The sequence below is a fragment of the Mustela lutreola genome, chromosome 1, assembly GCF_030435805.1.
Source record: "Mustela lutreola isolate mMusLut2 chromosome 1, mMusLut2.pri, whole genome shotgun sequence".
Taxonomy (NCBI): domain Eukaryota; kingdom Metazoa; phylum Chordata; class Mammalia; order Carnivora; family Mustelidae; genus Mustela; species Mustela lutreola.
The window spans coordinates 122,734,255-122,749,488 of record NC_081290.1 but is presented as its reverse complement, the minus strand read 5'-3'; the positions used below and the strand labels follow the sequence as shown (position 1 = coordinate 122,749,488).

Here is a 15,234-nt window from a genome sequence, read left to right as displayed (position 1 = left end):
GGAAAAACAAAGTGTCACCAGTTAAGGGGTTTAAAGGACTGTTCTTGGACCTGGGACTTTGATGACAGCCCCAGAAGTTCTGACAAACTGTCGGGAAACCTAGGTGGCTCAGTTGGTTAAATGTCCAACTCCTGATTTCGGCTCAGGTCACAAGACCAAGCCCCACACTGGGCTCTGCGCTGGGCGTGGAGCCAGCTTAAGATTCTCTCTCTCCCCTTCTCCCTCCCCACTGCTCACACTCTTTCTCTCTCTCTCAAAAAAAAAGAAGAAGTGCTGACAAACTCGCCCAACAACTGAGAGACACAAAGAATGTGGGCAGGGCTCTGCTCTGCCTTCTGTGTCTGCTCTGTCAAAATCAATCACTGGGGTTCATTTTTCAAATACAGCCTCCACCGGACATCTGATAGCAATGCATAATTTAAAGAATTATCTACCCTTAAGTAGTATTTGGAAAGTTAAAACATGACAAGGAATAATGTGTGCCAGTGTACATACGGGGGTGTTACTATCAAAAATTACTAGATTATTAGGTTTTGTAGAATGGGCCTCTCAAAGCACAGAACTCTGAGACAGAATCCTCTGCCAACCTCACAGACAGTCCCGTAAGGAAAGGTTGACACCAACATTCTGTCTACCTCATCTTGAATCGGACTTCTCAGGAAAAAGGTTTAAGACATTAATCTGGAGGGTAACAAAAACATACTACAATAACATCTTTTACTGAACACCTATATTGCCAGACTTTACACTTGGTGTTTTATAAAATTCATACACATGACTTCACTGTTCTCTCAGCACCTCTATGAGGAGAGAGGTATAATTATGCACATTTTATGGATAAGAAAACGGGCCTAGAGAGGGTCAGTAACATGCCTGAGATGACACAATGGCCAGGAACCCAGGGAGCATCTGTCAGTATATACCAAGGTCCACACCCACACCATTTCCAATATGCTGGTGCCCACGAGACCTCAGTAACCAGCTCAGAAACAATCACACAGCTCATGATTCTGTGAAAGTACTTCTAGAGTTAAGCAGTGTCAGCATTAGAGAGTGCTGCCTGTGGGGTCCTTTCCGTGGTCTGCCACAGAACAAGAGGACTGTACACACACTTGTGGGACCGCAGTTTGGAAAAACAGCATCCAGATTAACAGTGGGGGACAACAGACTCCCCACACAAGAGAATTAAAACAGATGCTCACTACAAAACATACCTCCAGATACACTCCAAGTGTATTTGGACCCAAAGACCTAAGTGTGAAAAACAAAACCGTGAACCTCATAAAAGAAAATATACAAAAGCTGTCTTTATGGTCATAGGGAACGATTTCTTAAGCCACAAAAAAGCAAAAATCACAAGAAGTAAGAGATGTGACTACATCAAAATTAAAGACCTATGTGCCAGAAAAAACATATATAAAGTGAAAATGCAAGCCACAGACCAGCAGAAGGTATCTGCAAGCTGTAGAAAAGACAAAGAATTAGAACCCAGAGTAAATAAAGAACTCCTCAAGTACAAAAGGGAAAAAAAAGACAGCAAACCTAAAAAGAAAACAGGCCATGTTACCCAAGAGCAAACTCAAAACAGCCAACAAGCCAATGCTCAGCTGTTCTACATAAGCTGCGCTGCGAGTGACAACATCAAGTGACGCGGCTCCCGGCCCAGCCTGAGTGAGCGCGGATGGCAGTCCCCGGGCTGCAGAGCTGGGAGACCCTGCCCAGCCAGCCCGGGATGGTGACAAGCAGCACCAGTTCCTGAGACCCATCTGACAGCATCTACGGCAGCTCAGTTTGTGATCTGTCAGCTCTAGCCAGAGCTCCCTCCTCTCGGACTCTCCAGCTCACGTCTCGGGAGGGCATTCGTTAGGGTTTGTCCTATAGCCCCAGTCAGACACTGGGAATGTGCCCCTAGAAGTCCACCAAAAGGGAAGTGGATGAATTCTGACACATTCACACAAAAGACAGATGAAAACAGCTACACGGAGTTTTACTCAACAGTGTTGAGTTTTTTTTTTTTTTTTTTTTTTAAAAAAAGGAAGTTACAGGAGGTACAGACAGCATGCTGTATTTGTGTAAAACGGAAGCCCCACAGAACCATACTGTAGTACTGTTTATGGAGACAACACAGACTCAGAGTAGAAGACTTGGAGGGGAGGGGCGAGGGGTGAGGACACACATCCACAATATTTTATAAGCAAACATGGTGGGACAGCAGCACCTCTCCATTCTGAGTCACGTAGGACCAGGTGTCTGGGTTGATTCTTTCCATATTTTTCAATAGGACAGAAGTAGTTCACAGTTGTGATAAAAGAATAAGGGGAAAGTGAAGGCTGGTTTAGAGCATCATGGCACTGTGTGCTGGGGACACCGGAGCACAGGAGGAGCTCCGTGCAGGGGTGTAATCCACATCTCAGGGGCCAGGCTCATAGAAATTCAAAACACTGGCATCTCATCTTACTTCTGGCAGAAGAGCTGGCCGCAGTTCCTGCAATGGTGCCGTCTCTCTGTCAGAGAAAACCGCACGGAGCAGCCGGAACAGCTGTCTCCTCCTTCATCCTTCACCCAGTGGTCAGCAGCAGAGCGGCCGGGCTGGTCACTCACAGACCAGCTGAACACTCGGCCTCGACTGTCACCAACGAGGATCCTGCTGTGATCCCTGCAGGAGACACAACACAACCCATGGAGTCACCTTGGGGAAGGCCGCCACAAAGCCACACAGCTGAAGAGCACCCCGTCACTCAGGAGATTCTGCAGGTTTCCGTGGACGCGTGCGCTGGGGTGGGGGGCTGTGTGTGTGAGACAAAAATAGAACGGAGCCCGAATTTACACTCCTGTCTCAGCTCTCTGGATCAAATCTCGCTGTAACCTTGAAGAACAGAGATTTTAAACTCCATGCACTGCCTTCTTCCGCTGACTGGCCTGTTCAAGCAATGCCTGATACTGCAAATGAAATGTTTCCCCAAAGATGGGTTTGGATGTGTGGAGCGGGGCTAAGCAAGTGACTCCTTGGGGCGGGGAGGGGGAAGGGTACAGGGGCAAGGTCAGGCACTTACTTGGAGACGCCCAGGGCTGTGATCTCTGCGGGGTGAGCATTGTCCTTCCGATCAAAGGCTGTGTGCATAGTTAGCTTGCTCCTGAACACCAGCTGCCGTTCCCACCGGTACCCTGGAGAGCAAAAGGGCAAGACAGGACACCCTGAAGTGGGAGAAGCCAGCATTCGGTAGGCGTGCCCTCATACAGTGGCCTCGCAAGCTAGGGGGTTGCAACATCCAGTTAGAGCAGCTTTCCCTGTCCCAGCAGCCCTTGCCTTGATGGCAGGTGAAGCAGTCCAGCTTAACATCAGTCGTGGGCCGGGTCAGAACACCCCGTTCGAAAAGACTGGAGAAATGTCCAACCCAAGAAGACAGAATCTCTCCCACTGAGAACCATGCCTCTAACTCTCTAAAAGGCAACGCTACCCATTCAGACAGTTTATTTACTTATCTGTAATTAGTAACTTGCCCATTTTCAAAAGGGTTCATGGTTTGTGAAGGAAGGAAGTCTTTGGTGGGAGGAGTTTTAGAAATGCCCAATGTACAGCAGATACCACTGTGGGGTAAGAAACTGAAGAGGCCTTCTCTGTGGGTGGCTGACGTAGGTCACAGGGATGGAGTGCAGGGGGCATGGGGTGCTGGGAGAATGAGAGCCCACTGCCTCACTCCACCAGCCCTCATGTCACCCACAAGGAGCAACAAAATGACTGGACTTCAAGTTACCCGGCTTCAGTCTGCTGTAATTCCGCACTTCCATGGGGTTGGAGTGAGGGTGGTTAAGGGGACCCTGCAGATGGGCTCTGGTCTGGCCCTCTGAATAGTTCACAAATATGAAGCCATCCTTCTCATCCAGGCTGAGCTGGTCGGACCAGCGCCTAGAGTCATCGGAGCCACTGTCGGTGCACCAGACGGCCGCTGCTCGGCAGGAAGCTGCCCGGGGCCTGTGGCTGCTGCTGCTGGGTTGACTGGGCACGTCCTTGGGGTCCTGGCTGGTGCTCTGCTCATCTGCTTCCGAATCACTGCTGTCCTCATCCTGGGCTTCCTGCCCTGGGTAATGCACGGGGAGAAAGAGGAAACACACACACACACACATATTATGGTTAGACCCAGCTTTGTCCTACTGCTGCTTTTCTTCTATAAGTTAAGACACAATACACACAGCATTTTAAACTAAGTAGAACAATATTTAAAAAAAAAAAAAAAGCCTCGTAGAATTTTCAGCTAGATTACATATAGCAAAAAGGAAAAACAAAACAAAACTACTACCCCACCCCCCCCAAAGGAATTTCTGAGTTTAAAGAATGCTTTGGCCAAAATTCTTAGGTTGACATTCCTGCTTTACCATCTGGCCCAAACCTGCCTTTGCAAACTTCTCAATGCTCCCTACCACAGTTCAGCCAGCTGGCGATGACTTTGTTTTCCACGGAGTCCTGCTCCCCCTCACGGGGAAGGCTGCCCGTGTGGCTGGCCCTACTAGACCCCTCTTACCAATCTCGTGTTCCCATGTTACCTGTTTCTCAAGGCACAGCTCCAACACTGTTTTCTCTAGAATCTTACCTGGTGCCTGCAGTTGAAAGAAATTCCCACTCTTATGGACTCCTCAAACAGTTGCACGCCTCTCGTGTCGGAGTTCTCCCACCCAAACTATTACTTTTGGACAATCTTTCTACAAGACAGTGGTCAGCTTGAGAGAAGGGGCCCCAAGTACAGTGCCTTCCATGTGGCAGTCAGTATAAATGACAATGTAGATGAATCAATTATTGATGAAAGCTTTAGTCTATTGATGTGGGGTTCCCCTTCTTCCCATTGTTATTATGCATTTCCTCAACCCAACTCCCTACTCTCTTGCAATAGAGTCTGCTGGAGAGAAAAGTTGTAAGAAATAAATATATAGAATCAGAAAAAAAGAAAAGTAGGAACAAGTGTACAGGCACCAGCTCACTCTAAATATGTTTTTAGCAAGAGAAAGTACTTAGTTTGCCTTCCTTGTACTAACACTCGTAGTCTAGTTAGCTAATTTTTTTCATCTCAGTGGCTTATGATCATGAAATTTAAGGTCTTCATTGATGAGCAGTCTTAGAAATGGCTTTCATTTCCGCTGAACCACTGGCTTGCCTTCCTTTTCACCCAGGTAACTGCCTTCGAGCCCTGCCAGTCCCATGCTGTCCAAAGCCAACCCTTCTCCGGGGGCCGCTCTCCCCTCTGCCACTTCTATCAAACTCTGTCCATGATATGAATGTATAAGAAGAAAAAAGACATACCAGTATCTCCTTCCTAAATGTGACCTCTCTACCTTATTCATCTCATCATCTGCCGTTACTCACTTAAACCTTTGTTCAAGGAAAGGGCAGACTTCTCCTAGGACTGCTTAATCCACTGTCTGATACCCAACAGGTAACCCCCAAATACTAATGGAACTGAATTGGATTTTTATGTCCCCAAACACCCAGATGACCTTTTTAGTGGAGCTGCAATGGACTATGCAGAAACTTACATGCACTAAGGTACTATAAGCATTAAAACGCCCTGCCCATTGGATCATTTCTGTTTTCTGGCAATTAAAGTAGAAACTATTTTCGGCTTACAAAGAGAAGTAATTTATGCCTTTCTGATAATAAGTCTTTTCCCTCATATCATCAAACTCAAGTGGAATTCTCAGTGTACAAAAGTTAATCACACAGAAACAATCTGAAGGTCAAAGTTAAAACCCTGTTCCTCTCGGTTTAGAACCAATCGTTCTAAATCAAAGGGGGTAACGTTTTTGGAGATAAGCAACCCAGAGCAGATCTCAGCCTGGGTTTATGGCACGGCTTCTAGTCACTCTGTATAGCAATCATCCATCTCTGTATTCTTTGGAAAATCTTTAAGGGTTGCACAAAAAACAGGTAATAAGAAGAGTACAGAGCACTAAGCTTCAGCCTGAATAAAAGCCCTTTTTCAAAGGCAGGACTAGGGTGGGGATTCTGATCTGCCTCCGTGAATACCTTACAAACATAATGCCAGCCTGTCACAAAGATTGAACCTGAAGTGACAAGCACAACAGATGTGGGACTGGGGCCGTCTGACCTGTCCACCCCTGCGCCCTCCAGGTGTGCTCTGTATTTTCTGAAGTGAAAGCCTGAGCTTCTGGTACCCTGGGAAGCCAGCGGCTGTATCAGCCCTACTAGGATGAGGAAGCCAGGCACCGATACTAACACACCACGTACTGCCTGGTGAGCTGGCCAAGTCGTGGGGTGCCCACCCCACAACCTCCTGTGCTGGGGGGGCAGTTGTACCTCTGATAGCCACACTTGACCTTAGGTCACGGTTTATGCTATTTGATGTGAGTTTATCCACAGTGACTTTAAACAAACAAACAAGAAATATGAAAACTATAGCATAATTAGAAAGTATCCAATACCTATTTGTGTTTCTGGACAGTCTTCCTGCATTTCTAGGACTTCAACAGGTTCAGGAGCTGGTGTCTCAGGAACTTGCAAAAATTCCATTCTCCAAAACTGAATTTAAGTAAGTATGAAAATAAAAAAATTAAGCAGCTTAAAGAAACAATTTACATGTGACTGGATGAAGATGATCTCTTGGGGTTAAACAGGTTCTCCTATGTCTATGTCTTATGTCTAATTAAATTTCCCTCTTGAAAACTTGGGAGAGAACTATGCTCCCGAACTGGTTTCCTTGAGATGTTGATGGGTATTTCATGGTGGAGGGAAAAAAATTGTGGTCAAGTAAGTTGGAACAACATGGTTCAACTTACTGGTTGAACACTTAGTTCAACCCAAGAGCCTTGCACAATGAAGGCATACAGTAAGCAGGATCCCCAAACGCATTTGAGTGTGGAGCTATCCCCTAAATGCCTCATGAATGGAGTTCTCTGAAACAGGGCTCTGGAGACAGCAGACGTCAAGGTGTGCCTATTGTCTGAGGTGGAGGGTGTGTGTGGGGGGGCTGAAAACCTCATCTTTGCTCAGCCAGTGTGACGATAGGGCACCAATCAGCTGCTCTCTGCTTTTACAAAGAGCACAGCTCAAGAAAATAGACATGAAGGAAAATCTCCTGAGAGACCCAAGTATTTGAAGAGACTGTGAAGGTAAATAATCCGTGGGTTCTATTGCCCGCAGACGCCCAACACAAAGAAAACTACGAAGGGGATAAACTAGGATTCAGGTGAAGCCAGGGACAGGGACTGGACAACGTGGTCCCTGGAAAGGATTTCCTAGCTGTGATTCTCTATAGACAAGAGACACTCCCTGTTTTCCCCAAGAAGCCATTTGAGAGGCCGAAAAGCCAATACTTCTGCAATTTCCATTTTTAGCAATCTATGGTGACATGGAAGTCATGTTTAAGTGACCTTGGGTGAAGCTGTCCAGTGGTGAGTGGCACTAACAGATTTACTCAGCAGTAAAGAAAGGGGCCGAGTCACCGATGTTCCCCTTGTCAGAGAACACCAGCGCCTGTGGCTCATTTGAATCTGAGCAAGAGTTTGCTCACTACCACCACCACCTGTTCAGGTATCTTTCACCGTGGACAGCTCCATGGGTCTCAGATAATCAGGTCGGTGAGCGCCTAGCACATTTCCTTATAGAGAACTTACTCGGACCACGCCATCTGAGTGTCCCGTTACTATGACGTTCTGTGTGTCCCACTCGTTCATCTCCGACACGCAGCAGCAGACAATCTGCTGGCTCCTGCCTGTGAACGTGTTCACGCTCACAATCGGGTTCCCATTGATGCTCCACACATGGATGTATGTGCCAGCACAGGACACGATGTCCCCCTGAGAAAGTAAAACAGCCTCTTCACTCTCTTTGCTCCCTGCGTAGCACATTCTGGTTTCAGAAGCAAAGTCAACCTTTGGCCTAGCTCTCAAAAAAACCTTTTAAGTTCTTCAACTGGTGGCTCGGAATTTCTGAAGTAGCCTGGAAGTGCTTGCTGACCTAAAAACACACCAAACGAAGAGGCCTCTTAAAGAATTCATGGGGGAGCGGATGCTGTGGCTGGGGTGGTCTCACATGCAGACACAGGTTGGAACCCGTCCCCGCTCTCAGCATATGCCCCAGCACACTGCTGTATCGTGCTTTACTCCGGGGAAAGCTGCCTATGACCTAGGAGTGAGGCACTACTCTCATGCCTCACTTTGTATACAAAAACCCATTTCTATCTTTCATTTAGACCAGGAATCCACCTCTGCTGAATTTTACAAAATGAGTCCAATCACCAACAGCATAAGGTAGAAGAGAAATCTCTCAGTCTAGATACAGTTTTATCTCCCTTTTCAATAAATAACGATGAAATGTTGGCAGCACTGTAGCATCCCACTTTATAGTTTATATTCATAATAAGGGGAGGAGATGAGGAAAAAAAGAAAATTAGAATATAGGTCACTTCTTGGCCAACTGGATAAACCTGCAGACTCCCTAAGCTGTTACCTCAGGTGTTCGTAAGCTCCAAAGATAGAAAAGAACAAGTTCTTCCCTAAAACTCAAACAGGCAGGGCTCTACCCAACCTGGTGAGAATCCCGCCCACTCCTGCTACAGGAATGTAGACACTTCCAGAGCATCTACTGTGTGTCAGTTCGAGTAGAGGACACTTCTGACATTCCATTTCATCCTGTCAACACCTAGGAGGTTAGCTATTTGAATCCAGCCCTTTCTGGCCCCGAAGCTTATGTACCACACCATGCTGCTTTTCTTATCCCCAAGGCAGCCTGGATGTCACTGATGCTAGGCACCAACTCCAGAAATGCCCTGGGTAATCTCAGTACAGTCCTCAGGCACATGGGACTTAGAAATAGGAAGACAGCCATCCAAAGCAGGGAGAAACTAGAAGCTAAACAGAAGCATCAACTCAAGGAAGAAGGGAAAGGGGAGCCAAGGATGGCAAGATAAGGAGGCTTGGGGCTTTCCCAAACCACCCTGTGCTGGTCTTGTTACTGTTCTCTTCTTCCCTCTGTCCTTCTACCACAATGGCAAGAACTAAACCAAAGCCCAGACAAAAGTGTTACTTAGCCAAGCACTGCTATGTCTACCTGGGATTCAGCCACTGAACCACGTCGTACAGTGAGTTTGAGCAGCTGTGCTGTAATTAATGGCCTCATGGAGGAGAGGCCGCTGCTCTATTCTGCCCTGCGAGAGACGCAGCGCTCCAGGGTGCCTCAATGAGAGAGCATTAGAGCAAATCCTGCAGCTACAGGCACCAAACATAGGAGGAGCTAAAGGGCAGCCACAAGGTCGCTGATGCCCCAAACGCTGACTGAAATAAGCACACTTGATACTGGCTGCAAAAATATGACAGAAATAGAAATCTTTTCATGCATTATTAAGAGATACAAAAGCACTGTAAAAGGGAAAAATCAAACACATCGGTGTTGTCTGCTGCAACTAGTGCAATCCACTGCAGAATAACTTCATGAATAATGACCAACTACAAATGAAATTCTCAGCATTTAAGTGAAAAACGACTCTAAAACAAAGTGCTCAAAACTGTGCCATAAAGCATTTGATTCAGAGGAACCTGGCCAGGTCTTAGGGACATGTGTTTGTAGAACCAACCCAAGATGCTGTTGTAAAAGCATCTCAAACTTTTCAGATATACCAAAAAATGAATTTGATTTTTACCCCTGCATACTCCCTCTTCTTTGCCTGGTCTAACCACTCTTATTATTATCAGATACTCTACGTGCCATTTACTACAACTAAATTTCTTTTTCCTTCTTTGACAGACTACAAGGTATTGACTAAAAGCATACTACTCGGTACCTTCTGGCAGAAATTAATGATGTTACGTTCCTCCAAAGGAAAGCTGTCTGTGTGGGTGATGATATGATGTGGCTATGAGGGATGACACAAGAGGACCCCAGGAAAGAGCTAAGGGTAAGGGAGGGAATGAGTATGCAGAGCGAAAAAGCAGTGAGGCTGGGGAGTTCTGGTCAATCTACAAGACTGATTTGCATCCGTGGGCATCACCAACATACGGACGTGGTAACCTGTCCTGCAGACACAGGGACCTTAGTCTTTGTATAACCTACCCCTAGCTTCTCCTGCTTCCGCACACAGCTCAGCAATGACTCTCCTCTCCTCACCCCACCTCAGGTGGGTATGGTCTCCATGGGGAAACTCCCAGGCCTGTGCATTTATTTTATGCTGACTCACTTATTTATATATAAAATATTTATTTTTGAGAAGAGATAATATTCTTCAGTAAGCTTGGGATTAACTTTGCAAAATAGTCCTATAACAATTCTGCTCATTTGGTTACCCAAATGTTACTCTTTTTACCTTACATAGTAAATAAAGAATCTGAATGTATTTCATAAAAATTTCAACATAATTTTAACATTCTTTTTTTTTTTTTTTAAGGATTTTATTTATTTATTTGACAGAGAGAGAGACATCACAAGTAGGCAGAGAGGCAGGCAGAGAGAGGGGGGAAGCTGGCTCCCTGCTGAGCAGAAAGCCTGATGCAGGGCTGGATCCCAGGACCCTCAGATCATGACCTGAGCTGAAGGCAGAGGCTTAACCCCCTGAGCCACCCAGGTGTCCCACAATTTTAACATTCTTAATAGATCCAACAAATTCCTTATTTAAAAAAAAAAGCCTATTCTAGAACATAGTTTTTAACCAAATCTTGCTCTTTAAGGTATGCAGCAGTAAATGTATTTTAAGGTATTTGAGTTACAAACTTTAATATCCATTTTCTTTTTGCATAAATCAAAAAACATGTAGTAGCATTTATGAAATGAGTGTCTATCAACATAGAAAACAGCCATTTATTGTTTATATTAGCCAGAAATACTTGTCTTCCCAACCATAAACCAAGTGGGCAATTGAATACTTACTGTTAACTCATTGATACAAAGAGCAGAAACTGGAGCTCGATGGCCTCGGAGCTGGGTTAGGAAGGACAGTTTGTTCAAATCCCAAATGATGCAGGTTCGGTCACGGGACCCGCTGACAATTATGTGATAGGCCAATGATGCTGTGGCACAGGTGACAGTGTCCGTGTGGCCAAGTAAGGCCTATGAAGTAGAACAGAAAAATACGAGGCTGATCACCATGACTGTGCTCCTTGAGGGGCTCCAGAAGGTCCTGGATGTACTAGGAGTGAAGGGAACGTGTGCTGGCAGTAGCAGTGTCTGCCATGTCTTCCTTCTTTACCGACTATACATGCCTCAACCTGCCAGGGGAACAGAGAAGTCTGGGGGACTCTGCAGGCTCTGACCTCCCTTTTTACATCACTTCTTTCCCAGACCTGGATTAGAATCTTAGAAGGGAGAATAGCAGCTGCAACTCAGTTTGTGTTTCTTCCTCTCATTTCTACATGGAAATGCATTAGCTATGGCCCCCGCAAAAACTGGGCATTGATTCTTTTCTGCCACGGTCTCCTGTTCATCAAAGGAACTAAAACTGGATGGATCTTTAAAAAAATGCACACACAGTGAGGCCTGCATGGTGATGGTACATGGTCCTAGCAAGATGAAGGGAAGTGTGCTGAGCTCCTGCTACTAACCTGGACACATCTGTGCCCAAGAGATCTGTTCAGACTAGAACAGGAACTTCTGTCTTTTGCTAGAACATGAAGAGAAACAGGATCCAGCAAAATGGCAATGTGGGAGAACAAGCATTTCAGAGAAGATTCAGATTACTGTTAAGAGCTCCTGAGTATTGGGGTACCTGGGTGGCTCAGTCGGTTAAGCATCTGCTCTCGGCTCAGGTCATGATCCCACTGTCCGGGGATCGAGGCCTATAAGGGGCTCCTTGCTCAGTGGGGACGCTGCTTCTTCCTCTCCCTCTGCCCCTCACCCTGCCTGTGTTCTCACTCTGTCTCTCTCTCAAATAAATGAATACAATCTTAAAAAAAAAAAGTTCTTGAGTATTTAACTACTTAAATAATGAGTTGGCTTACAATTTTTGGTCATATATAAATCCTTTCTGTATGCTTAGTAAACCCCAGAAGGCTGTTTTAAATAAGAAGTGACTTTTCCTGAGGGCTTACTGGCTGGGACACTAGCTTCAAAGTCCATTTTCTAAATGGAAAATATTGTGAGCCAGAGAGTTGGGATCAGCAAACTACAATGTGAACCCTGCATTTGCTCATAACAACAATATCTTTTTATGTGGCCCATTTTTAGACTCAGCAACCACTGACGTTTCTGGCTGATACACATGACCAGTGGTGTAAATGCAAAGGGGTTCCATCCCTTCCACAGACATTTAAGATACCACTGTCTAAATTTGGTTTGAAAATAGCCTTAGAGTCCCACAGAACTGAATTCACATCCTGGCTCTACACTAAATGTGACTGGGGCATGTGTCTGAATCTCTTCAAGTGGTGGTATTTCCAGGAATCAACAGGGTTTATCAACTACCCTGCAGAATTGTGAGGACTGGAGTTTTACATTTTTAAACTCCTAGCATAGTGCTCTGAACTTAGTAAGTGCTCAATAAATGACAGATATTGTTACACTGCTTCTCAAATTTGTCTTATACACTTAGATGTATATTGCATCAAAAAAACTTTATAGCAAATTCACTCACAAATCAAATGTTAAAAAAAGGATGGCCTAATTATAAACGGTATTTGCTTTAGATAAAATTTTGTGAAAGTAGATAATAAGTAATCAAATGATAAATGAGGAAAGAGATAAAGAATCAAAGAGTTACTGGTTTGGCTGAATGGAAATTGCCCAGAAGGAAAATAATATTAATCAATAGCAAACATAATTTTGATTAGAAAAATCCAATTTACGGGCAACACAGCTGACTCTGAACAACATGGAGGTTAGGGGTACCGACTCCTGACGCAGTCAAAAATCTAACTTTCGGGTGCCTGGGTGGCTCAGTGGGTTAAGCCTCTGCCTTCAGCTCAGGTCATGATCCCAGGGTCCTGGGATGGAGTCCCGAATCAGACTCTCTGCTCAGCAGGGAGCCTGCTTCCCTCTTTCTCTCTACCTGCCTCTGCCTACTTGCGTTCTCTGTCAAATAAATAAATAAAAATCTTTTTTAAAAAATTTAAAAAAATGCTCAATTGACTGAGCCCCCAAGCTCCCCATATTAAATAATATATTACCTAAAGACAGCTTGCTTCAGATTTTAAGAAAGGACCAGCTTAGATCATTTTTAGAAATAGTACTGCCTGATTTCATTTCCTTTATTTAAAGACCCATTTCTAGCAAAAGAACATTATTTTTTTAAATTTTGTCCATTATATCTGAAGCACCTTGGAATTAAAGAAGCTTTGTAGGCTTCTCTAGAGTGCAGGCTGCCAGGATGGGTATGTCGATCTTCCGTTTATTCTGTTACCTGTTTGAGAGTGAGGGTCTTAGCCTTTTCTTTCGAGGTGCCCATCTCCCAGACACACACAACTGTGCTTGTTCCACCTGTGATGACCAGCTTGGGGTTGGGGCAGATTGCACAGAGAATCTGGCCCCATTCAGACAAACATTCGTAAACAGTCACCACCTGTAAAATAAAACAAGACGTGAGACACATGTGCCATCAAGTACTATCAACTTCTGGATCCCAGTGAGCACACTGAGTGAAGGAGAGCCCCCAGGCAGGCACCTCACAGGCAAATGCATGTACACTCCAGGCTGGATTCACTCTGCAGCATTTCCACTGAGGCTCTGCCATGAACCCTGAACCCTACGGCCTCCTAACTACAGCTGCTGTGAGAAACCATAATGACAAGGACTTTGCTCCTAGTGGGTGTCTCCAGCTTCTCCAGTCCTAGAAAATGACGTTCCGACTATGATGCTGTCTATGATCCAGGGGAGAATCTGGTAGAAGGATGTGTTTGCTGTATCCAGTTAGAGGTAAGCGGGAATCAGGAGGGCTGCCGTTTAATGAGGTTAACTACACAGGGTTGTGTCACAGCGCAATGCACAGACTTGCGCAAACTAGATCCTGCCCGCCATCAGGAGGGGACCAGCAGAGGGCAAGCACAGAGCACCAGATGGGCACAACCCAGGGCCTCTCAAGAGCTGATGTGGGACTCCACACAGAGGCTGCTGCCACTTGGGTGATGGGCTGATGGGTTTTCCATCTGCCACTTAAGCTTACTGAAGCAGTAAGTGGGCTTTCAGTGATTCACCATAAAGAGGCTCTTGTAGTGGTCAAAAATGTTGACTACCTGGCTGGCTAAGGACCTCTTGGAGGAACTCTTTGTGGGGGAGGGAAACTGTTAGAACTCAGTACACAACTTTTCAAAAGCAGCTTGTTCTGTAGGAAACCCACCTTGTCCACTAGCTCCTTTAACCTGATCTCATGCTGTGAAGCTTTCCCTTCGTCTGGGCTCTGGAGGAGCAGGTGACTAGCCCTTGGCCTGGGCTCTTCCCACCCCTTTCAAGCAGGATATCCAAACCACAGAAGAGCAAGATTAAACGAGTGAGCAAGAAACAATGCAAACCTTGTCTGACTCATAGGTTCCCAGCCTGCAGCTCAGATCGGCATAGCCCCAAGCGAAAGTTTTGTTCCAGGTTGGTGGGATAAGAACCTTATTCTGTTCTACTGCAAGAATGCCTTTATCTGTGCACACTATTTGGCCCACAGGCTCCTTAAGTTCTGTAAAAAACAAATCAACAGATCAGAATAGGGACAAGGAAAATGAACCTCATGATCCTACAGAGGCCGTCACCTCAAATATTCCTATGAATCAAGCCTCCTAACACATACATTAGGACAAAATGACCTTAGAGGGAGAGGCTGGCTTCTGCATGATGGACATTGACCCTGACAGGTGTTCTGCAGGGCTTCCTTCCGGCCTTCCTGTCTCTTGACCCCCCTGGGGTTGGCTCCTAGCAGTTGGCCTGTCTTCTTGACCATCGGGACTGAACAAAGTAATCTGGGATGCTCTCCAGAATCTGTACACAGACCTTCAACCAATCTGGGCCTGCAGCACTTCCCACATGAGATCCAGCCTAAGACTTCCTGAAGGAAGGACATGCCATCCCCCAAGTGGTCCGACTCTCTGCTGAGCACACCAGTGCTCCATGACCATCACTGGTGCTGAGTGCAGCTGGCACAGGCCGGTCCATGTCATGAGGCAACATGGCTCGGAGCTGGCAGCCTATTAATTAACCAGACGTTGACACTCCAATGTTTAGATTTAACAGTGGCAACCTCAAGACTCTACAAAAACCTTTGTTCACTCTAAGAAAAATATACACTTGGAAAAGCATTTTGTTGCTTATTTAAGATTGTATTC

General features: G+C 45.7%; 1 protein-coding gene across 5 annotated transcripts in view; it reads right to left on the bottom strand.

The window, feature by feature from the left end:
* Positions 1–15,234, bottom strand: part of WDFY3 (WD repeat and FYVE domain containing 3) — a 278,171-nt gene that overhangs the window by 4,154 nt on the left and 258,783 nt on the right. For all 5 annotated transcript variants that reach the window (XM_059173438.1, XM_059173447.1, XM_059173443.1 and 2 more), the window contains 8 exons: positions 14,437–14,591; positions 13,332–13,490; positions 10,868–11,047; positions 7,624–7,806; positions 6,433–6,529; positions 3,756–4,079; positions 3,054–3,165; positions 2,459–2,656 (listed from right to left, as the gene is read on the bottom strand). In XM_059173438.1, the coding sequence (XP_059029421.1) occupies positions 2,459–2,656; positions 3,054–3,165; positions 3,756–4,079; positions 6,433–6,529; positions 7,624–7,806; positions 10,868–11,047; positions 13,332–13,490; positions 14,437–14,591 (1,408 nt within the window). The remainder of the gene's footprint in view (positions 1–2,458; positions 2,657–3,053; positions 3,166–3,755; positions 4,080–6,432; positions 6,530–7,623; positions 7,807–10,867; positions 11,048–13,331; positions 13,491–14,436; positions 14,592–15,234) is intronic.